At 45.6% G+C, this 23,693-nt stretch overlaps 1 protein-coding gene across 1 annotated transcript in view; it reads left to right on the plus strand.

Annotated features, from left to right (window-relative positions):
* LOC126260149 (dipeptidyl peptidase 1-like) overlaps positions 1 to 23,693 on the plus strand; it is a 44,765-nt gene that overhangs the window by 7,929 nt on the left and 13,143 nt on the right. The window contains exons 3-8 of the mRNA XM_049957408.1: positions 433 to 584; positions 665 to 817; positions 8,573 to 8,715; positions 14,116 to 14,241; positions 21,828 to 22,014; positions 23,291 to 23,402. Coding sequence (XP_049813365.1) covers positions 433 to 584; positions 665 to 817; positions 8,573 to 8,715; positions 14,116 to 14,241; positions 21,828 to 22,014; positions 23,291 to 23,402 — 873 coding nt within the window. The remainder of the gene's footprint in view (positions 1 to 432; positions 585 to 664; positions 818 to 8,572; positions 8,716 to 14,115; positions 14,242 to 21,827; positions 22,015 to 23,290; positions 23,403 to 23,693) is intronic.

Below are 23,693 nucleotides of genomic sequence, written 5' to 3' on the forward strand. Positions count from 1 at the left end.
ACAGAACGCATCTTTATAGGACCTCTCTACACATGTTAACCAAGTCGGTGACTGTTATCAGAATTACCTGCACTGTCTGATTCCAATATGAATTCTCTATACAGTGAAAGTCTGTCTGGTCAATATCCATTCTTTTGGGAATTTCCATCTTAGAGACTACTTCAAATGCTATATATATATTATAGTAACCCGAAGTTCTGACCTGTTGCGGCGGCCTTACTCAACGCATGGACTCCCGAAACGTCGGTTATTTGAGTGTTTTTAGAATTTTTATTTCCTAAAATAAGGCGGCAGTGCATCCGGAAAGATTTTAGATTTTTTGAGATTGACGTCGGCCGCTGTAACTTGCGTATTTGCATGTGTGTTGCTGTACTATCAGTGGTTTCGGAGAGCTGTTTTACTTGTGTTTTTCTCTTCCTGTCTGGCGTGAAGAACCTGTGCAGACTGTGACAGTCGAGCTGTCGTACCCTAATGTGGCCACGGACCAGTACGGCAACGTGGGCACCTGGACGTTGATATACAACCAGGGCTTTGAAGTGACCGTCAACGGCAGAAGCTACTTCGCATTCTCCTACTACATATCGGTAAGCGTGGCTTACGTTCACTCGTTTACCTGATGGAGTTGGCTACGGTGAACACTGACTGGTGCTTTTGATGTCTCTAGGAGAACGGCACCGTGACCAGCATTTGCGACCGCACGTTCAACGGCTGGTCGCATGACGTCACGCTGAGACACTGGTCCTGCTACTACGGCGTCAAGAACTCGCCGGTGGCCAGAAAGGTTCACGTCGATCCTTTCACCGCAAAGAAGCAGCTGGTGAGTGGGTGAATACGTCTTTCTTAGCTTTATAGCGTACAGCCAATTTCCACCATTTGTATGTGTAAGATAGAACTAAGTTTCAATGTAACTTTTTCTCGCGTTACTGGATTCAACCGCAGGCTCATGCTAAAACAATTTCAAGTTTACGATTGAAAAAATATACTAATTGTGACTATTCTACCCTTATTTAACTAACTTTTTACGAACTGAGTTTCAGATTGTTAAGCCATCAACAATAATAACTGTCATGGATTAGAGAAGCTTTATTCTTCTGAGTGTGACTTTCTCACCCCACTGACTTCCACAGCTCTCGCAACCCCAGAGGGTGAAAATGATAGGAGCTTTCTCAGTTTCTACATATCTACATATATACTCCGCTAGCCACCAAGCGGTGTGTGGCGGAGGGCACAATTCGCGCCAAAGTCATATTTCCCTCCCTCTCTTCATTCGCGGATCACACGAGGGAAAAACGACTGTCTGAACGCCTCAGTATGAGCTCTTATTTCCCTTACCTTTGAATGGTGATCATAGCGCGATTTGAAAGTTGGTGGTAATAATATATGCTCTACATCCTCGGCAAAGATCGGATTTCCGAATTTAGTGAGCAGCCCCTTCCATTTAGCGCGTCCTCTATCTGCAAGTGTGTCCCACTTCAAAGTTTCTATGAGATTTGTAACACTCTCGCCGTGGCTAAATGTACCAGTCACGAATCTTGCCACTCTTCTTTGGACCTTCTCAGTCTCTTGAATCAGACCCAACTGGTAAGGGTCCCATACAGACGAAAACTACTCTAAGACTGGACGAACTAACGTATTGTAAGCAATTTCCTTTGTTGAAGGACAGCATCGCTTCAGGATTCTACCAATAAACCGCAATCTAGAGTTAACTTTGCCCGTTACCTGTGTAATTTGATCACTCCATTTGAGATCATTTCGAATAGTCACACCCAGATACTTGACGGATGTTACCTCTTCCAAAGACTGGGCATTTATTTTGTACTCGTACATTAATGGGAATTTTCGCCTTGTTATACGCAGTAGATTACACTTACTAATATTGTGAGATAATTGCCAGTCATTACACCACGTATTTATTTTCTGCAAATCCTCATTGATTTGTTCACAACTTTCGTGTGATACTACTTTCCTGTAGACTATAGCATCATCGGCAAACAGTCTTAATGCCGCTGTCAATACCGTTAACGAGATCGTTTCTGTAAATCGTAAAAAGCAGCGGATCTACACTCCTGGAAATGGAAAAAAGAACACATTGACACCGGTGTGTCAGACCCACCATACTTGCTCCGGACACTGCGAGAGGGCTGTACAAGCAATGATCATACGCACGGCACAGCGGTCACACCAGGACCCGCGGTGTTGGCCGTCGAATGGCGCTAGCTGCGCAGCATTTGTGCACCGCCGCCGTCAGTGTCAGCCAGTTTGCCGTGGCATACTGAGCTCCATCGCAGTCTTTAACACTGGTAGCATGCCGCGACAGCGTGGACATGAACCGTATGTGCAGTTGACGGACTTTGAGCGAGGGCGTATAGTGGGCATGCGGGAGGCCGGGTGGACGTACCGCCGAATTGCTCAACACGTGGGGCGTGAGGTCTCCACAGTACATCAATGTTGTCGCCAGTGGTCGGCGGAAGGTGCACGTGCCCGTCGACCTGGGACCGGACCGCAGCGACGCACGGATGCACGCCAAGACCGTAGGATCCTACGCAGTGCCGTAGGGGACCGCACCGCCACTTCCCAGAAAATTAGGGACACTGTTGCTCCTGGGGTATCGGTGAGGACCATTCGCAACCGTCTCCATGAAGCTGGGCTACGGTCCCGCACACCGTTAGGCCGTCTTCCGCTCACGCCCCAACATCGTGCAGCCCGCCTCCAGTGGTGTCGCGACAGGCGTGAATGGAGGGACGAATGGAGACGTGTCGTCTTCAGCGATGAGAGTCGCTTCTGCCTTGGTGCCAATGATGGTCGTATGCGTGTTTGGCGCCGTGCAGGTGAGCGCCACAATCAGGACTGCATACGACCGAGGCACACAGGGCCAACACCCGGCATCATGGTGTGGGGAGCGATCTCCTACACTGGCCGTACACCACTGGTGATCGTCGAGGGGACACTGAATAGTGCACGGTACATCCAAACCGTCATCGAACCCATCGTTCTACCATTCCTAGACCGGCAAGGGAACTTGCTGTTCCAACAGGTCAATGCACGTCCGCATGTATCCCGTGCCACCCAACGTGCTCTAGAAGGTGTAAGTCAACTACCCTGGCCAGCAAGATCTCCGGATCTGTCCCCCATTGAGCATGTTTGGGACTGGATGAAGCGTCGTCTCACGCGGTCTGCACGTCCAACACGAACGCTGGTCCAACTGAGGCCCCAGGTGGAAATGGCATGGCAAGCCGTTCCACAGGACTACATCCAGCATCTCTACGATCGTCTCCATGGGAGAATAGCAGCCTGCATTGCTGCGAAAGGTGGATATACACTGTACTAGTGCCGACATTGTGCATGCTCTGTTGCCTGTGTCTATGTGCCTGTGGTTCTGTCAGTGTGATCATGTGATGTATCTGACCCCAGGAATGTGTCAATAAAGTTTCCCCTTCCTGGGACAATGAATTCACGGTGTTCTTATTTCAATTTCCAGGAGTGTATTACGCTGCCCTGGGGCAGACCTGAAGATACGCTTGTTTCTGTTCAAGTCACCGCATTCAGGGTGACATACTGCTCTCTGTGTGTTAGAAAACTTTCTATCCAACCGCATATGTTATCGGATAGACCTTTTGCGAGCGCTGTATATGTTACCCGGCCTGCGGGTTCTTAAATTAATAACATGATCGATTGATTGTTTTGACCGTGTAAGGCAATGCTCTTACTTGTAAGGGATCTATGATTTTCTGGATACTGTGAAAGTTGGGTAGATGCCGCAGCTCAGTTTGCCTTTTTTGCTCATGATATGCTCCGGACCATGAATGACGGGCAACATGCAGATTCCATATTTCTAGATTCCCGAAAAGCGTTTAACACGGTGCCACATAGCACTCTATTAACGAAGACATGAGCGTATGGAATGGGTTCCCAGATATGTGAATGGCTCGAAGACTTCTTAACTAATAGAACCCAGTATGTTATCCTCGACGCTGAATGTTCATTAGAGGTGTGGCCAAGCGGTTCTAGGCGCTTCAGTCGGGAACCGCGCGACCGCTACGGTCGCACGTTCGAATCCTGCCTTGGGCATGGATGTGTGTGATGTCCTTAGGTTAGTTAGGTTTAAGTAGTTCTAAGTTCTAGGGGACTGATGACCTCAGGTGTTAAGTCCCATAGTGCACAGAGCCATTTGAACCATTTTTGTCCATTAGAGACAAGGGGGTTGTCAAGAACGTCCCAGGGAAATGTGATAGGACCGCTATTATTTTCGATACACATAATGATCTGGCGGACAGGATGGGTAGCAATCTGCGATTGTTTGCTGACGACGCTGTGGTGTACGGGAAGGTGTCGTAGCTGAGTGACTGTAGGAGGATAAAAAATGACTTAGACCAAAATATAGTTGGTATGATGAATGGCAGCTAGCTCTAAATGTACTAAATGTAAGTTAAGCTAGTTCTCAAGTAAGCTAGTTCTCAAAGTAGCAAAACTTACGTTAGTGCGGATGAATAGGAAAAGCAAACTTGTAATGTTCGGATACAGCACTAGCAGTGTCCTGCTTGACAGAGTCAAATCGTTTAAATATGTGGCCGTAACGTTGCAAAGCGATGTGAAATGGAAGGAGCGTATAACGACTGTAGTAGGGTAGGAGAATGATCGATTTAGGTTTTGAATTTTAGGAGAGTGTGGTTCATCTGTAAAAGAGACCGCGTATAGGACGCTAGTGCGACCTATTATTGAATACTGCTTGAGTGTTTGGGGTCCGTACTAGCTCGGATTAAAGGGAGACATCGCAGCATTTCAGAGGCGGGCTGCTGGATTTGTTACCGGTAGGTTCAAACGTCATGCAAGTGTTACGGAGAAGCTTCGGGAACTCAAATGGGAATTCCTGGTAGGAAGGCAACGTTCTATTGAGAAAATTTAGAGAACCGGCATATCAAACTGACTTCTGAACGATTGTATGTGAATTCCTAAGGGACCGAACTGCTGAGGTCATCGGTCGCTAGACTTAAAGTATTTTATTCTAAGAACAACACACACACCCATCTCCGAGGGAAAACTCGAACCTCCGGTGGGTGGGGCCGCGCAATCTGTGACATGACGCCTCGAACCACGTGGCCACTCCGCGCGGCTCAGAACGATTCTGTTGCCTCCAACATGCATTTCGCGAAGATAAGATACGAGAAATTAGGCCTCATACGGAGCCATACAGATAGTCGTTTTTCCCTCGTTCGCTTCTGGAACAGGAAAAGGAATTACCAGTAGTGGTACGGGGTACCCTCGGCCACGCACCGTACGGTGGCTTTCGGTGCATGTATGTAGATGTAGATGTAGAAGTCTAATAAGAAAGAAATAAGTAGTCCCAAAAATATTAATACATTCTGAAATCAGAATCAAGCAAAATGCAATATTTAGTCCAGAGCAGCCTTCACTGACGTTGCACGACGGTAAACGACACACAGCACATGTATTGAAATCATAGATTGATACGCATACGTATGATCAAGCCAGAGAGTACTGAACGAAGAGGGTAGGTCAAAGGACAACGGGGGGTGTTCAGGTGAATCTTACCACACGGCGGGCGTCGTTGGTTTGTGCTCTTAGCGCTAGAAACTTGCGCTCGAACGGGTAACGTATTTGCGCAACATTGCTGTTCCCCGTTCAAGATGATGAACAGTTATACGGCCACTAACTGCAAGGCGGTAAATGACTGTAGCAAGACGCGTCCGTGCTGGTGATGAAGCTGGTCCGTCTCGAAGCGAAAACTGAATGGGTAGGACATGGCGACAACCAGACGTTTTACGGCTTCGCTGTCCCCGCACACTGTAATGTTCTGAACTCAGAAACTAGAGTTGTTGCCAACCTCGTGGGAGGGTAGGGGGCAACGCCTCCCTGCTGTGGCGTAGTGGCTGAACACGTCGTTTTCCCAAGATAGGTTTCCTAGTGTGACTCAGTTCCAGCCATCGGAAAGGTTGGTGTCACTGTGTCTCTACACTACCATGACGAAGGAAAATACCCGTTTAAAACTTGAGTGCTTTTTAACTGTTGCCCCATTTTGAGTAAATTTCAGCTCGTCTCGAAATGATGTCAGCCGAAATCTGTTTCCCGATTTAGGTTCCTCAGTATGTTACGGGTTATCAACATGCTGTTTGTTTCCTTTCGGAAATTTCGTTAACGGTTTAAGATGCGGCTGAATTTTCAAGGACCCGTAAATAAAATTAATAAGGTAATTATAGATGCGCTAGTGGGTTGTTCATTACCAAAGGGCCCTGAACGTGTTACCTGATTGATTGCTTGTTAATCCCTAGTTGACTCGTTACTTGTTTGCAGCCTTCTGTGGCCGCCGACACGCGTGTGCTGCCACATGGCGCTCCTGGGAAGGTCCGATGTGTTACAAAGGGAAAAACCACTGCCTGTAGCAAACCACTTGAGGTCTATAAACACTGGACACAGAACCTTCTCCTCACCCTAAATGATCAGATACATATGAGCACATAAATAGGCTTTTCTCGTCTGAAGCAAGCAAGAACTCACTTCACCTCCTAACGTTCTCTTTGTTGTGGTTCAAAATGGTTCAAATGGCTCTGAGCACTATGGGACTCAACTGCTGTGGTCATAAGTCCCCTAGAACTTAGAACTACTTAAACCTAACTAACCTAAGGACAGCACACAACACCCAGCCATCACGAGGCAGAGAAAATCTCTGACCCCGCCGGGAATCGAACCCGGGAACCCGGGCGTGGGAAGCGAGAACGCTACCGCACGACCACGAGATGCGGGCTTTGTTGTGGATAACAGAGACTTCTCTTACTAGTTTTCTTCCACTCAAGTGACTTTTTTTTTTTGTAGTCGATTTAAAAGCACCTGCGGCTTTATCGCCAGGCGTTGTTGTTGCTTCAATATCATATGCAAATAAATTAAAATAGTAATGACAGCTGAGTTGAAGAAAATTGATAGTAAAATATCCTTTATTTCCCGCAATAAAATGTTTCACACTCGAAGTTTCCAATCACCACTGCTATGGAGGCAACAAGATCCTGTGATTCATTTATCTTTTTAGATATCGAAACGTGTACTGAAACGAGTCAGTAAATGTTGGTATGATACACTTCATACGTTACTGCTGATGATTCACTTTAGTGTAATCTGTATCGTGTTTCTGTCGATTTATGCATATTTGATGGTGATAATAGGGATATATCTGTGATTATAAAGACTGAGCCGCTAGCGCATGTCCTAATTTCCCTCTTTTCTGTAGTTAACTCTGTCTCCTATACCTGTTGTGACGGAGTCTTGGATGGGCCACGTGGTGGGAGGGAACGAGGGGTCTCCAGCGACTAGGACCCAGGTTTCCCTAGGTACAACAGCCGGCTTCTAAGGAGGTCTAGGCAGCTTGGAGAGCGGCAGTGACCTAGACGCAGTTTGTGGGCAGGCACGGTGCGGTCCCGGATTCTGCTTAGAAACAACAAGTATGAGGAACTGTGTTGGACACTCAGCCAGTGCCGAATAAATTGTTTTTATAAATCGCTCTCTCTGCTCAAAGAATAGGTTGCTGGAATGTTATCATTTTCCGTGGGTGCCTGACTGGTCAGGAGATGTTCAGCTCTGTTTTCTCATGGGAAGCCCGGCGGCTGTTTATTGTTGAAAGATTTTGCTTCTTCCCCTGTGGGGGTGGAAGAGCGACAGCCAGACGGCATTCCACTTGCAGTGAGAACTTCTCTCTTGAAAGGCGAAAATGTAGCTCACTAGGTGACGTAAAAAGAAAATCTGTAAATGGTAGATCAGGACACCGTTTTCTAGATATTTGAGATGTGGCAAAACAGTCCATTTGGTGATATAAAAAGGTCTAAGAAGTGGAAGTTTGGAGCTCAGTTTTCTCAGGTGGTTCACTGGGCAACTTCTAAAACATTTGCTAGGTGTCCTCTGTTTTAAACAAATACCTCACTGGCCAATATTTAGTGTATCCATCTGATTGGTGGAGTACTCGTATTCTTTTACACGCTTTTTGCTCGGAGCAGAGAGGAATTTTATGGATAATCTGGATGGAGACGAGGAAGCGGACGCTGGGGCTTTAGAGAAGTGGAAAATTGAACATTCTTAGGTCGGAGACACGGCAGAAGCTGGTCTTGCATTTCTGAGGGCCAACCGAAAACACACGCATTGACAACTATCGGCTGGGAGCAGGCTCCGCCGTACGTGGAACTTGGCAGTCTGACTCATCACCTATGGCCACATTATAGTGCAGCACAAGCTACCGGGGAGAAACTGCATTTCTAACGATTACAAATATTTGTAAAAGTCATGATATACGAGCTGTGTGGCACCACACTCTTAGAAATTTTACAAATATTATTTCTATTTAGTGGTAGTAGTAGACGGCGGAAAAAAAGTCTTCAATGTAAACAATTTTTCTCCTCAGTTAATTGTGATATGTTGATTGCACAATTACGTGAGCATGCAAGAAAGTTATTCAACGAATCGCCACAAGAAAGTTCTAGAATAGCATTGCGATGATATTAGTTTCACTGCAGCACTTCTAAGAACTTATTATCGGTACGGTAAGGAGCACTTGTACTGTGATATTTTGTTGCAGATGGAGCAGGAAGTCAGCTTCGTACAGCAAACGCGTCTGGTAAATGAGATAAACAGTGCACAGAAGCTGTGGAAAGCGAAAGTCTACGAGAAATACCTGGGACTGACCAATGAGGAACTCATTAACATGGCTGGCGGCAAGAGGTGAGTGAACGAGAAATTCCGAAAAGCAAACAACTGCAGAGAAAATTCGAAGTACAGGAAAAAGAGATTGCACTTCCTTTTTGTTCACTGCAGAATTCATAAAGAAATAAAAGAAAATAACGTAAGTATCGATGACCACGAGGCATAAAATGAGAAATTCATTAAAATGGTGGTTTAATGACTATGGCCAAAAGGTTTAAAAATCACAGTTCTTCAGTTCTTGTGTTTCACATGTTGGGTTGCTTCCAGTACTTGCCTGCTAAGCGTGCCTTGCGTACATTACGGCGGTATTAACGCCGCGCTTTAGGTTTCTACTGCCTAACTAGGCTTACTGCTCTTAAACTAGATTCATACTTTCACAGTGTAGATGAACGAAGATCATTTGCCCTGCATCCTCGTATCACATCACATACTCTTGTAGTTGATATGTTTCCAGATTTAGTGTATCAGACAAAGAGGGAATTCCAAGGCGACCGAAAGCTGTTTCGAACATCAACGGCTTTCCTACAGCTGTGTTTCCATACATTTGTCCAACACTGTTTCTGCACCGTGAACAGATGACTTACAACTGGCGGCAAAGTACATTTTTCATTTCGATCCATAAATTAACATTTAGAATTCGTTTCTTTAATTCTATTCTGTGGTCACGAAAGTTGTCGTCGCACTGTCGAATTTGGACTGTAGCGACAATATTCAGAGCTGTTTAAAATGTTTCCTAATGTAAAAAAGACAGAGTGGCATATTAGGATGTGTTATGAAATGATTTGAAGACAGTGACTACATACTGAAATCGATAATCTGGCAGCTTTTTTTTTATTTTTTTACACAGACTGGAATTAAAGAAACTTTCTGTAATATTGTTGTTACTCCCGACTGTAATCCTTCTTTCAAAGTTTTCTGTAAGCTTCCATTTTAATTCATAAGGAATAAACACTCTTGTGAAATCGGACCAACCTTTTCGAAACACCCTGTATTATGTGCATAGCGTATACACCTTCAGACACTTTCGTACTCAACTTGGGCAAACGCACATTATCATTTTATTGGGCACGACACATCATTGTCCTCATTTGCAGCTACCAACACAATTTGCACAAAAATACATCTCATCGTAGATTACGAGAGTATAAGAACTACAGAAATAGATATCGGGACACAGATAGAGTATATAATCTCGCAACAAAAGTTTGAGATGTTAAAAGGAATATTGACGGATCATGGAAACGAGCAACGTTTATGCACGGTTTAAACAACTGTAATATGCATCGGTTGTGAAATACTGCCACTCTTTTCTCCCGGCTTCAATAGGATTTCTTCAAGTAATTTTATATTGTTAAATTTAGTTGCAACGTCCTTTCTTATCATAAGACATTGGTAAAATGACTTATGTTTGTAGCTTATTGTGATCATCCTGTGCTATAAGACATTTTAAATATTGTTAACTGCTGCCCACTGAAGCAAAGGGTTGAAGTGCAGAAGTTAGCACACTGAACTCACATTCGGGAGAACGACGGTTGAAATGCGCATCCTGCCATACAGATTTAGGTTTTCATTGATTTCTCTAAATCGCTCCACGAAAATGCCGGGAAGCTTCCATTGGAAGGGGACGATTGATTTCCTTCCACATCCTTGAAACTTTCTGAGCTTGTGGTCCGTTTCTTGTGACTTCGAAGGGAGGTGAGCGCAGATATTTCTTCCTTCCACCAGCAATTGAATGTTGTAGAGTTTCACGAAGGTAAAGCGTCTGGTAGGGAACAGGGTGCATCAGAGAAATTCATTATTAATTTCTGTTTACAGTTATAGCACGAAATGAATCAATTGATCATTATGACTCACCATATTTGGCCTAAGGTGAAGATTTATTGGACAATAATTGTTCCAGGACGGCTAACGAATACAGGAGCTCTCATAGCTTCGTTAGACATAGTGGATGGTGGACTGGTAGGTTGCGTTGACCACTCGAGGACATCAGCACATCCGTTAACCAGTTGGGAACTGGCTGCTTGGTGTCTCAGATCCAAAAGTGCCAACGAAGGACTGTCACTGGATAAAGTTGCGTGTCAACATCCTAAAATGATCAAAATATCAGCAGCGACAGACAAAATAGCGTTCACTGATTTCCTGTGTGTAAAGTCTTGTTTGATTATTCAGTTTTCTTTCTTCTACTGTCCCATTTGGCACGTTTTTGCCGTAGAGCATCCTTGAGCAAACTACATTAGCTAGAGAGGTAGGCAGTCAGTGCTCTCACAAATATATTGTATTGTGGGTAAACCAGTCTCCACACTAATGTCTTCCTAAGTAGCCCATATTACTTTATAGCTGGTTGCTGAGTCAGAATGTAGTAGGAGTGGACATCTCCTCAGGACTGTAGGAAAACAGCGACTCTCCCAAGGTGTCCTACTAGATGACTGTTGTATCACGTGCATTGCCTCAGATCTCCCAGTAGAGGCCTACAGTAGAAGTGTGAATCTCCTTATGTCTTCACCTATATGCATAAAATAGGAGTGTGAATCTCCTCAGATCTTCTGCTACAGAACTGTAGTAGGAGCAAGCATCGATTCAGTTTGATTACTAGGGGACTGTAGTAGGAATGTATACCTCCCAGGTCTCCTACAAGAGGACTATAATAGGAGTGTGCATCTCCTCAGATCTCCTGCTACAGGGCTACTGTGACAATGAGCAGCTGCCCAGGTTCTGTACTAGGCGACTGCAGTAGGAGTGCACATATCCTCAGGTTTCCTGCTACAGGAATGCACAAGGATAGTGTATCTCCCCAGCTCTGCTACTAGATGACTGTAGTAGGAGCTTGCATCTCGTCAGTTCTTCTACTAGAGGACTGTAATATGAGTGTGCATCTCCCCAAATGTCCTACCAGAGGAGTGTAGTGGGAGCATCGATCCCCTCAGATCTCTTACTAGAGGACTATTGAGGTAGTGCGCATATCGTAAGTTTTCCCACTAGAGAACCATAGCAGGAGTGCGCACCTTCTCAGGCTTCCTATTGGAGAACTCAGAAATGGTTCAAATGGCTCAGAGCACTATGGGACTTAACATCTATGGTCATCAGTCCCCTAGAACTTAGAATTACTTAAATATAACTAACCTAAGGACATCACACAACACCCAGTCATCACGAGGCAGAGAAAATCCCTGACCCCGCCGGGAATCGAACCCGGGAACCCGTTATTGGAGAACTGTAACAAGGGCATGCACCTTGTCACATCTCTCACTAGAGGACATTATGAGTAGGTATCTTCTCAGATTTCCCAATAGAGGACGATAGTAGGAGTTTGTTTCTCCTCTGGTCTCCTACTTAAGGAACATAGCAGGAGCATGAATCTCCTCAGCCATCGACAAGGAGGATTTTAGCAGCAGCTTGCATCTCATCAGGTCTCCTGCTAAAGAACTATAGTAGGAACATACACATCCTCAGGTGTCCTACTAGAGGACTATAGTAGGAGTCTACATCTCCTCCACATTGTAGTAGGAGTGTGCATCTCCACATGCCTCCTACTAGAGGACTGTAATAGAAGTGTGCATCTCACCAGGCTTTCCCCTATACTAAGAGCATGCATCTCCCCAGGTCTCCTACTAGAGACTAGTAGCACTAGTGTGCATCCCTCAGGCCCTCTAGTAGGGGACTGTGGTAGGAGTGTGTGTCTCCAGTTGTCCTACTAGAGGTCTGTGTATTTTCTCAGGTCCCCTACTTAAGGTCTATAGTAGGAGTGTACACTGCAGCAGGAGTGTGCATCTTCTCAGACCTCATATAAAGGTCTGTAATAGAAGAGTGCATCTCCCCAGGTGCCTACCAGCGGACTATTGTAGGAGTGTGGATCTGCTCAAGTGTCATACTTGTGGGCTGTGGTAGGAGCATGCATCTCCACAAGCTTCCTATTAGAGGACTGTAGTACGTATGCATCTGCTCAAGGCTCCTGTAAGACTATAAAAAAATTGTGCATCTTTACACGTCTCTCTGACTAGTGAGCCATAACAGTAGGATGAATTTCACAGGTCACTTACTAATGGACTTAAGTGCATCTACATTCTCCTTCTAGGGGATTATAATAGGGATGTGCATCAGGTTTCCTCCTTGAGGACTATTGTGTGAATATGCATTCCTTAGTTCTCCTATTAGAGTACTGTAGTAGGAGTGTACGTCTTCTGAGGCCTCCTACCAGACGACTGTGGAAGGAGCTTGCATCTCCTCAGATCTTCTACTAAATTATTGTAGTAGGGATATATGATTTCCGATAATCATGATCACAAAATAAGAGTGAGACTTAAGACTAAAGAAAATGGTTCAGATGGCTCTGAGCACTATGGGACTTAACAGCTGAGGTCATCAGTCCCCTAGAACTTAGAACTACTTAAACCTAACTAACCTAAGGACATCACACACATCCATGCCTGGGGCAGGATTCGAACCTGCGACCGTAGCGGTCGCGCGGTTCCAGACTGAAGCGCCTAGAACCGCTCGGCCACTCCGGCCGGCCTAAAGAAAGTAATATTTTGTAAGAGGTAAAGGGACGCAGCTGATGTTTGCGACGATCCTCGGCTCCAGTACGTCAGAAGATTCAGCAGGTATTGAGGAACGTTTGCGGGCGATGATTTGATGGCTGACTTGTGGAAATGTATAGGGGAAGAGATTAATGACTGCTTTACCAAAAGCAGACGTCACGTAGCAAGGTACATTCAATGTGTGACTATGGCGGTCATATTCTCTTTACTTATGGTTCACGCAGTAAATTAATTACAGAAAAGAAAGGGAAATAGCAAAGCTCCACATTTTGGCCCAAATGAACCAATCGGAAACGATCAATTACCGCATCATTCTCTTCCAACGGCGTAATTTGGATGCAGTATGAAGGGGCATGGCATCAGCCGCTACTTCTCAATCAAGTTGCTCCTCAGTTGGCTTGATGAGGTTGAGTGCATCCTTTTCGGCCACTCCGCGCGGTTTGAGGCGCCATGTCAAGGATTGCGCGGCCCCTCCCGCCGGAGGTACGAGTCCTCCCTCGGGCATCGGTGTATATAGTGTCCTTAGCGTAAGTTAGCTTAAGTTAGTTCAAGTAGTGCGTAGGGACCGATGACCTCAGCAGTTTGGTTCCTTAGGAATTCACACGTGTTTGCACATTTTTTGCATCCTTTTGCAGTCCTTCCACCAAGGAAAACTCCCTGACAGTACCGACAATCGAATCCAGGTCCTTCGCACAGGCGCGCTGACCGCTGAGTTACGGAGGCGGACTACACGAAAGAAGCAGAATTTAATTTTCGGTGTCGCTTTCAGTACAGACTCTCATAACTCGATAGGCGTAATTTGGTCAGGGCAGGAAAGTGACACTGCAGAGTTGCTTTACAAGGAGAGTGGGAAGTGAGGAGGATGTGTGACGTTTGCTTGCAGCACGTGGCTGGCCCAGTGGCCGGAGCCCGCCCCAGTGACGGCGGAGCAGCGGCAGCGCGCCTCCTACCTGCCCAAGCACTGGGACTGGAGGGACGTCGATGGCGTCAACTACGTGTCGCCCGTCAGGTGAGTGTCCATGGCTCTTGCTTGTACAGCAACCAGCTGTGCCCGGCCACGCTTTGCTGTGGCTCAGTCTGCTTAAATCGAAAAGGAAGAAAAGAAAAAGCACACGTTTCTTATATGTACCAGGGTTGGATACATGTCCCAGTCTCCTTCTCTCCCCTGTCTCTGGGCATCTCCTCCTGTCTCTTTCTTTATCCATGTCTTTCTCCCCTCCCCCCTTTCACTGTCAATCACCCCTTCCCCCCTCTCTGTCCACCTTCTCTTCCCCCCCTCTCTCCATCTCACCTGCCCCCTCTATCTCCTCCTCTCTCATCCCATCACTTCGTCCACGCTTTCTCTGTCCATCATCCCCCGTCCCCCTCTCTCCATCTCCTCCTTGCCCCTCTTTCTATCCATCTCCTGCTTCCCATTCTCTATGTCCACTTTCTCCCACCCCCTTTTCTTCCCCTCCCCCCCTCTCTTGACCTTGATGCTTTGTTATTGCAAATTCAGGTTTTGTAGTAATATTCTAATCATAAACCAATAAGCCATAAACACAAATTTCCTTTTTGCTAACAACGTTTCACTATTGTATATTTTATAACGTTTCCCTACTGTTAAATTTATATAAATTTATGTATTACATGTATTTTAAAAAACAGATAAATGAAAACAAACGCGTATTCCAATAGAACGTTGCGTCAAAATTTCAAAGTAATCGGCCAAGAACTTTCGGAATTAACCACTTTGAACAAACTAACATTTACATTTGTATAAATTTTATCACATACACATTGCATATACACCAGACGGAGTTGCAGTAGCCATGTAAAAACACCTGAGTATTCGAATGCAACATTGTGTCAAAATTGCAAAGCAATTCATGAAGAACTTTTGGAGATTAAGAGATTTTGTAGACACGAACATCTACGTTTGCTCTTATATGGAAACTGTAACTGCTCCTAATCGCAAATTAAAGTGGGCTTTCAACCAACAAGGCCTTCTTCGAAATTAGACTACGTACGCACACTCATTCACGCAAACGCAACTCACACAAACATGACCACAGTCTCTGGTAGCTGAAACCAGTCTGGCTTCAGCTGTCAGAGACCGTTGTCATATTGTGTGTCAGTTGCGTTTGCGTGAGTGTGCGTGAGTATGTTATCTAATTTTTTTTTCTTTATTGTTATTTTTAAACCCGTACAACAGGCAGGCTGTCAGCAGCATGTTACGCTGTTCTTCAGCCATAGCAAAGACAAACAACAGAAAGAATACACGTAAGTTACATAACGGTGGATAATAAAACAGTAGACACATAAGACAAACATGGAGCCAGTCATACTCGACGATAATCCACACTACAAACTGTTGACTCGACACACAAACACTGAAGATGTCGATGGCTCAGGTGAACGATGGAGTGCGACGGTGAACACTGAACACTAAACACGACGGCACACACGAGACACTGATTGCGATGATCTCCGGCGCGCGAATGTCCACGTAGTGTGTGCGAGTCCGGGGACCTGCCATGAGGGGAAGAAGGGTGAGGGGGGGAGAGGGGGGAACAAAGATGCCAGTGGCTGAGGAGATGGGAGGAGGAGTAGAGGGACAGGGGAGGGGAAGCCCGGGGTAGGAGTGGGGAGAAATGGAGAAGGGAGGGAAAGGGGAGAGATGGGAGGGAGGGTGCCCAAAGGAGCAAACACAGGAAGAGGGAGGGAGGATCAAAGTTGGTAGGAGGGGTAGATAGAGGGGAGGAGGGCATCATCAGGGAGGGGGAACTGACGGAAGCCACCTTGGGAGAGGCAAAGGAGGCTGGAGAGATGGAGAGCAGGTGGGACATGGGAATACAGGCGCGGCAGCGGGCGGGGGTGGGAGAGGATGGGAGAGACAAGCAGGTGAGGAGGATCGAGTTTATGGGAGGTGTAGAGGAGCTGTATCCTTTCAAGGAAAAGGAGGAGGTGGGGGAACGGAATGAGGTCGCACAGGATCCGCGTGGGGGAGGGGAGACGGATATGATAGGCGAGGTGGAGAGCATGGCGTTCAAGGATCTGAAGGGACTTGTAAAAAAAGGTAGGGGGGCGCAGATCCAGGCAGGATGGGCGTAACAGAGGATAGGGCGGATAAGGGATTTATAGGTGTGGAGGATTGTGGAGGGGTTCAGGCCCCACGTACGGCCGGAAAGGAGCTTGAGGAGACAGAGTCGGGAGCATGCCTTGGCTTGGATTGTCCGGAGATGGGGGGTCCAGGAGAGGGTGACGCCAAGGTACTTAAGGGTGGTGGTGAGGGCCATAGGACGGCCATAAATGGTGAGATAGAAATCAAGGAGGCGGAAGGAAGGGGTGGTTTTGCCTACAATGATCGCCTCGGTTTTGGAGGGATTGACCTTGAGCAACCACTGGTTGCACCAAGCGGTGAACCGGTCAAGATGGGATTGGAGAAGGTGTCGGGAACGCTGCAGGGTGGGGGCGAGGGCAAGGAAGGCGGTGTCGTCGGCAAACTGGAGAAGGTGGACGGGGGGTGACGGCGGCGGCATGTCCGCAGTATACAAAAGGTACAGAAGGGGGGAGAGGATGGAGCTTTGGGGCACACCGGCAGAGGGAAAAAAGGTGTAGGAATCCGTGTTATGGATGCTGACGTGGGAAGGACGGTGGGAGAGAAAGGAGCCGATCAGACGGACGTAGTCAATGGGAAGGGCGAAGGTTTGAAGCTTGAAGAGGAGACCGGAATGCCATACGCGGTCATAGACACGTTCGAGGTCCAGGGAGAGGAAGATTGCGGAGCGACGGGAATTAAGCTGTTCGTTATCTAATTTTTCCCGACTGTCTTTTTGTTGCGCCCACCTCCGACTCAGCATCTCCGTTATATGGTGAGTAGCAACTATCCCTTTCATGATATTGTTAAATTCCATCCTGGATTTTATATATTCAGGGTGGTCCACTGATAGTGACCAGGCCAAATATCTCACGAAATAAGCGTCAAACGAAAAAACTACAAAGAACGAAACTCGTCTAGCTTGAAGGGGGAAACCAGATGGCGCTATGCTTGGCCCGCTAGATGGCGCTGCCATAGGTCAAACGGATATAAACTGCGATTTTTTTAAAAACAGGAACCCCAATTTGTTATAATATATTCGTGTAGTACCTAAAGAAATATGAATGTTTCAGTTGGACCACTTTTTTCTCTTTGTGACAGAAGGCACTGTAATAGTCACAAACGTGTAAGTACGTGGTATCTCGTAACATTCTGCCGGTGCGGACGTTATTTGCTTCGTGATACATTACCCGTGTTAAAATGCACCGTTTACCAATTGCGGAGAAGGTCGATGTCGTGTTGATGTATTCCTATTGTGATCAAAATGCCCAACGGGCGTGTGCTATGTATGCTGCTCGGTATCCTGGACGTCATCAAAGTGTCCAGGCCATTCGCCGGATACTTTATTTAAAGAAACTGGAACTGTTCAGCCACATGTGAAACGTCAACCACTACCTGCAACAAATGATGATGCCCAAGTAGGTGTTTTAGCTGCTGTCGACGCTAATCCGTACATCAGTAGCAGACAAATTGCGCGAGAATCGGAAATCTCAAAAACGTCGGTGTTGAGAATACTACATCAACATCGATTGCACCCGTACCATATTTCTATGCACCAGGAATCGCACGGCGACGACTTGAACGTCGTGTACAGTTCTGCCACGCGCTCTATTTAGCGACGAAGCGTCATTCACCAACAGCGGTAACGTAAACCGGCATAATATGCACTAATGGGCAACGGAAAATCCACGATGGCTGCGACTAGTGGAACATCAGCGAACTTGGCGGGTGTGGTATTATGGGAGGAAGGATAATTGTCCTCCATTTTATCGATGGCAATCTAAATGGTGCAATATATGCTGATTTCCTACGTAATGTTCTACCGATGTTACTACAAGATATTTCACTGTATTGTGAGACATATGATAGTGACTATTACAGCGCCATCTATCACAAAGCGAAAAACGTGGTCCAACTAAAACATTCATTTTTCCTTACGAACTACACGAATATGTAATAAAAATGGGGGGTTCCTAATAAAAAAAACGCTGTTGATATCAGTTTGACCTATAGCAGCGCCATCTAGCGGGCCAACCATAGCGCCATCGGGTTTCCCGCTTCAAGCTAGACAAGTTTCGTTCTTTGTAGTTTTTTTGTTTGATGCTTATTTCGTGAGATATTTGGCCCGGTCACGATCAATGGACCAGGGTGGTCCATTGATCGTGACCGGGCTATATATATATATATATATAGGGTGGTCCATTGATCGTGACCGGGCCAAATATCTCACGAAATAAGAATCAGATATATATATATATATATATATATATATATATATATATATATATATATATATATATAGTCATCTGTCTACTGACTGGTTTGATGCGGCCTGCCACGAATTCCTTTCCTGTGCTAACCTCTTCATCTCAGAGTAGCACTTGCAACCTACGTCCTCAATTATTTGCTTGACGTATTCCAATCTCTGTCTTCCTATACAGTTTTTGCCCTCTACAGCTCCCTCTAGTACCATGCAAGTCATTCCCTCATGTCTTAGCAGATGTCCTATCATCCTGTCCCTTCTCCTTATCAGTGTTTTCCACATATTCCTTTCCTCTCCGATTCTGCATAGAACCTCCTCATTCCTTACCTTATCAGTCCACCTAATTTTCAACATTCGTCTATAGCACCACATCTCAAATGCTTCGATTCTCTTCTGTTCCGGTTTTCCCACAGTCCATGTTTCACTACCATACAATGCTGTACTCCAGACGTACATCCTCAGAAATTTCTTCCTCAAATTAAGGCCGGTATTTGATATTAGTAGACTTCTCTTGGCCAGAAATGGCTTTTTTGCCATAGCGAGTCTGCTTTTGATGTCCTCCTTGCTCCGTCCGTCATTGGTTATTTTACTGCCTAGGTAGCAGAATTCCTTAACTTCATTGACTTCGTGACCATCAATCCTGATGTTAAGTTTCTCGCTGTTCTCATTTCTACTACTTCTCATTACCTTCGTCTTTCTCCGATTTACTCTCAAAACATACTGTGTACTCATTAGACTGTTCATTCCGTTCAGCAGATCATTTAATTCTTCTTCACTTTCACTCAGGATAGCAATGTCATCAGCGAATCGTATCATTGATATCCTTTCACCTTGTATTTTAATTCCACTCCTGAACCTTTCTCTTATTTCCATCATTGCTTCCTCGATGTACAGATTGAAGAGTAGGGGCCAAAGGCTACAATACGAGCACTTCGTTCTTGATCACCACTCTTATTATTCCCTGTTGGTTTTTGTACATATTGTATATGACCCGTCTCTCCCTATTGCTTACCCCTACTTTTTTCAGAATCTCGAACAGCTTGCACCATTTATATTGTCGAACGCTTTTTCCAGGTCGACAAATCCTATGAAAGTGTCTTGATTTTTCTTTAGCCTTGCTTCCATTATTAGCCGTAACGTCAGAATCGCCTCTCTCGTCCCTTTACTTTTTCTAAAGCCAAACTGATCGTCACCTAGCGCATTCTCAATTTTCTTTTCCATTCTTCTGTATATTATTCTTGTAAGCAGCTTCGATGCATGAGCTGTTAAGCTGATTGTGCGATAATTCTCGCACTTGTCAGCTCTTGCCGTCTTCGGAATTGTGTGGATGATGCTTTTCCGAAAGTCAGATGGTATGTCGCCAGACTCATATATTCTACACACCAACGTGAATAGTCGTTTTGTTGCCACTTCCCCCAATGATTTTAGAAATTCTGATGGAATGTTATCTATCCCTTCTGCCTTATTTGACCGTAAGTTCTCCAAAGCTCTTTTAAATTCCGATTCTATTACTGGATCCCCTATCTCTTCTAAATCGACTCCTGTTTCTTCTTCTTTCACATCAGACAAATCTTCACCCTCATAGAGGCTTTCAATGTATTCTTTCCACCTATCTACTCTCTCCTCTGCATTTAACAGTGGAATTCCCGTTGCATTCTTAATGTTACCACCGTTGCTTTTAATGTCACCAAAGGTTGTTTTGACTTTCCTGTATGCTGAGTCTGTCCTTCCGACAATCATATCTTTTTCGATGTCTTCACATTTTTACTGCAGCCATTTCATCTTAGCTTTCCTGCACTTCCTATTTATTTCATTCCTCAGCGACTTGTATTTCTGTATTCCTGATTTTCCAGGAACATGTTTGTACTTCCTCCTTTCATCAATCAACTGAAGTATTTCTTCTGTTACCCATGGTTTTTTCGCAGCTACCTTCTTTGTACCTATGTTTTCCTTCCCAACTTCTGTGATGGCCCTTTTTAGAGATGTCCATTCCTCTTCAACTGTACTGCCTACTGCGCTATTCCTTATTGCTGTATGTATAGCGTTAGAGAACTTCAAACGTATCTCGTCATTCCTTAGTACTTCCGTATCCCACTTCTTTGCGTATTGATTCTTCCTGACGGTCGGTGTTGGTCTGCTGTCGATTCTGATTAGAACAACCTAGTCACTGAACTGTTCATAGTAACACACCCTCTGCCCTACCTTCCTATTCATAACGAATCCTACACCTGTTATACCATTTTCTGCTGCTGTTGATATTACCCGATACTCATCTGACCAGAAATCCTTGCCTTCCTTCCACTTCACTTCACTGACCCCTACTATATCTAGATTGAGCCTTTGCATTTTGCTTTTCAGATTTTCTAGTTTCCCTACCACATTCAAGCTTCTGACATTACAAGCCCCGACTCGTAGAACGTTATCATTTCGTTGATTAATCAATCTTTTTCTCATGGTAACCTCCCCCTTGGCAGTCCCCTCCCGGAGATCCGAATGGGGGACTATTCCGGAATCTTTTGCCAATGGAGAGATCATCATGACACTTCTTCAATTACAGGCCACATGTCCTGTAGATACACGTTACGTGTCTTTAATGCAATGGTTTCCATTGCCTTCTGCATCCTCATGTCGTTGATCATTGCTGATTCTTCCGCCTTTAGGGGCAATTTCCCACCCCTAGGACAAGAGAGTGCCCTGAACCTGTATCCGCTTCTCCACCCTCTTTGACAAGGCCGTTGGCAGAATGAGGCTGACTTCTTATGCTGAAAGTCTTCGGCCGCCAATGCTGATTATTTATCAAAATTTAGGCAGTGGCGGGGATCGAACCCGGGACCGAAGACGTTTTGATTATATATATATATATATATATATATATATATTATACCTCGTGTGTTATTACAATATCTAAGACCTCTCTGTATAACCTTTCATGATACCCGCTTGTGAAACATCGGCTAACACCGGACACGTTATACCAAAAAGTTCAGAAAATATCCCTGTACAATTTTCCAAATTTTGTCGGTACGGCTTCACCCCTTGCACTCACGAGTAACTGGATTAGAGTCACGTCTTGTCGCCATGTAGATTGGGACAGGTCAACGAGTCGTGTGGCTGGGGTGTCGCGAGACCTCGCGCATGCTGTCGATGTGACTGTCCGCTGACTTCATTGATTCTGGTGGAGGAACTTCGCAGAGATGCACGAGAATGAAATAGTCACGAGAGCTTAAAGTCACGCGAGCGCTAATATTGACAGGGACCAGCTGCAGTGCGGTAGCTGCTTCGCGTTCGCCGCGGCCGGCATGCTGGAGGCGCGCATCCGCATCCAGACCAACAACACGCAGCAGCACGTCTTCTCGCCGCAGGACGTGGTCAGCTGCAGCCCGCTCGACCAGGGCTGCTCCGGAGGGTTCGCCTACCTCGTGGCCGGCAGATACGGAAAGGTTCGTATCAAAAAATACCTGCAACTGTCAGGCAAAATAACTGTGAACACTGAGGCAATTATTCTACCGCCGCACCAGCTTGAAGATACGTTTGGTAAAACACCTTGTCCTGCTGCACGAAGTAATGAGCAACTGTCTGCTGCACGTCCTCGTCAGACAGGAGTCGTTAACTCTTCAATGCTTTTTTTAAGGGATCGAAGACGCCATAATCGCATGAGGAGAAATCGGGACTATAGAGCGGTTGATCGAGTGTCTCCCACTTAAATTAGCGTAACTTCCGTGTTACGACATCTGCGATGTGAGGACGCACGTTATCATGAAGCAGCCGCACCCCTAATAGCATGGAACTTGGCGTACTATTCCACAACGGTGGAACGCTGCCCCATACACTTTCTTCACTCTCCGAGGGATGTCTACCGGCGTTCGTCCTTCGGCACCCGCCTCGACAGCAGGAGCACATTGGTCCCGTTTCGAAGCGTTTGGTTATAACATCAACTTAGTTGACGTTTCCGCAATTACCGCATGAACTTCGGAAAGACACGAATACCAAATTAAACCCTTACTTAGATGTCGGTGCTTATATACCTGTATCGGAGTCAGGATACATTGCATGGATGCTGCATAAACGCCCTCAAATGGAAGCTCTTTGCTCGTCACTTAAGTTTTAATTTTGTTTCTTTGCCTTGCTCTTTTTAATTTTTGTATTTAGTAGTAACTTTGCGTTTTGTCTTTTCTGTATTTATCGTTCTGATGTTGTCTCATTAGAGCAGAAACGGCTAAACTGTTGTAAGTCCACTCCATACGATCAGGACAGTTGCGAATAACCATTAGTTTAATCATACTGAGTATGAAGGGGCGATCTTATTTACTTTCTTAGGAGAGCACTCGCTATAAGTGGGAAATCCGGGTTCGAGTCCCGGTGCGGCAAAAAATTGCATTTATTGCGTACAGCTGACATCAATCCAGCAAAATGTGAATCCATTTCGTCATTGGAAGGAGAAAGGAGAAACTAGATTTTGGGGCTTATCAAAGAAAATACCTCGGTATTGATCTTAAGTGAGGCAGGGATACTATGGGAACATAAACTGGGGTGACGGGACGGGGATTTGAACTTCACTCCATTTTAAGCATTGCCGAGTGCCTGAGCCAATGCAAAGCATCGCTTGATAAAACACTTTTTGGGAATCTCGTTTGTCTTTGGAGGGAAGTTAGAAGCGCAGATTGAGCTCCATACAACCAGGTAACGCTTTAGTTAACAGAGACTGATTTATTGCAGGACTACGGACTGGTGGAGGAGGAGTGCAACCCGTATGTGGGCAACGACACCGAGTGCTCCACGGTGAGGGAGTGCGACCGACACTACACGTCCGAGTACGGATACCTTGGAGGTGAGGCAGCTCAAAGATCTAGACAAAGACATTTTCAACATTTCGCGGCCCTGTCAGCAAATGTATAAATATTAATTTCAATTTTAATAACCAGCGCATCGGTCGCGAAGTGGGGCCGAGGCAGTTTCAGATAAGTTTTTACAGTCTGACGGTAATTTATGGATTTGTAGTTTTTGCTTGACGTTGTCCACTATGGAGAAACGGTAGTTGCTTTTATTCTGAAGAAAGTTGGGTTATCCCGACTGAAATCTAGGTAAACATTGCAACTGAGGCTGTTGGTAATTAAAATTA

This window comes from Schistocerca nitens, chromosome 1 (genome assembly GCF_023898315.1).
Source record: "Schistocerca nitens isolate TAMUIC-IGC-003100 chromosome 1, iqSchNite1.1, whole genome shotgun sequence".
In the NCBI taxonomy this organism is placed as follows: Eukaryota; Metazoa; Arthropoda; class Insecta; order Orthoptera; family Acrididae; genus Schistocerca; species Schistocerca nitens.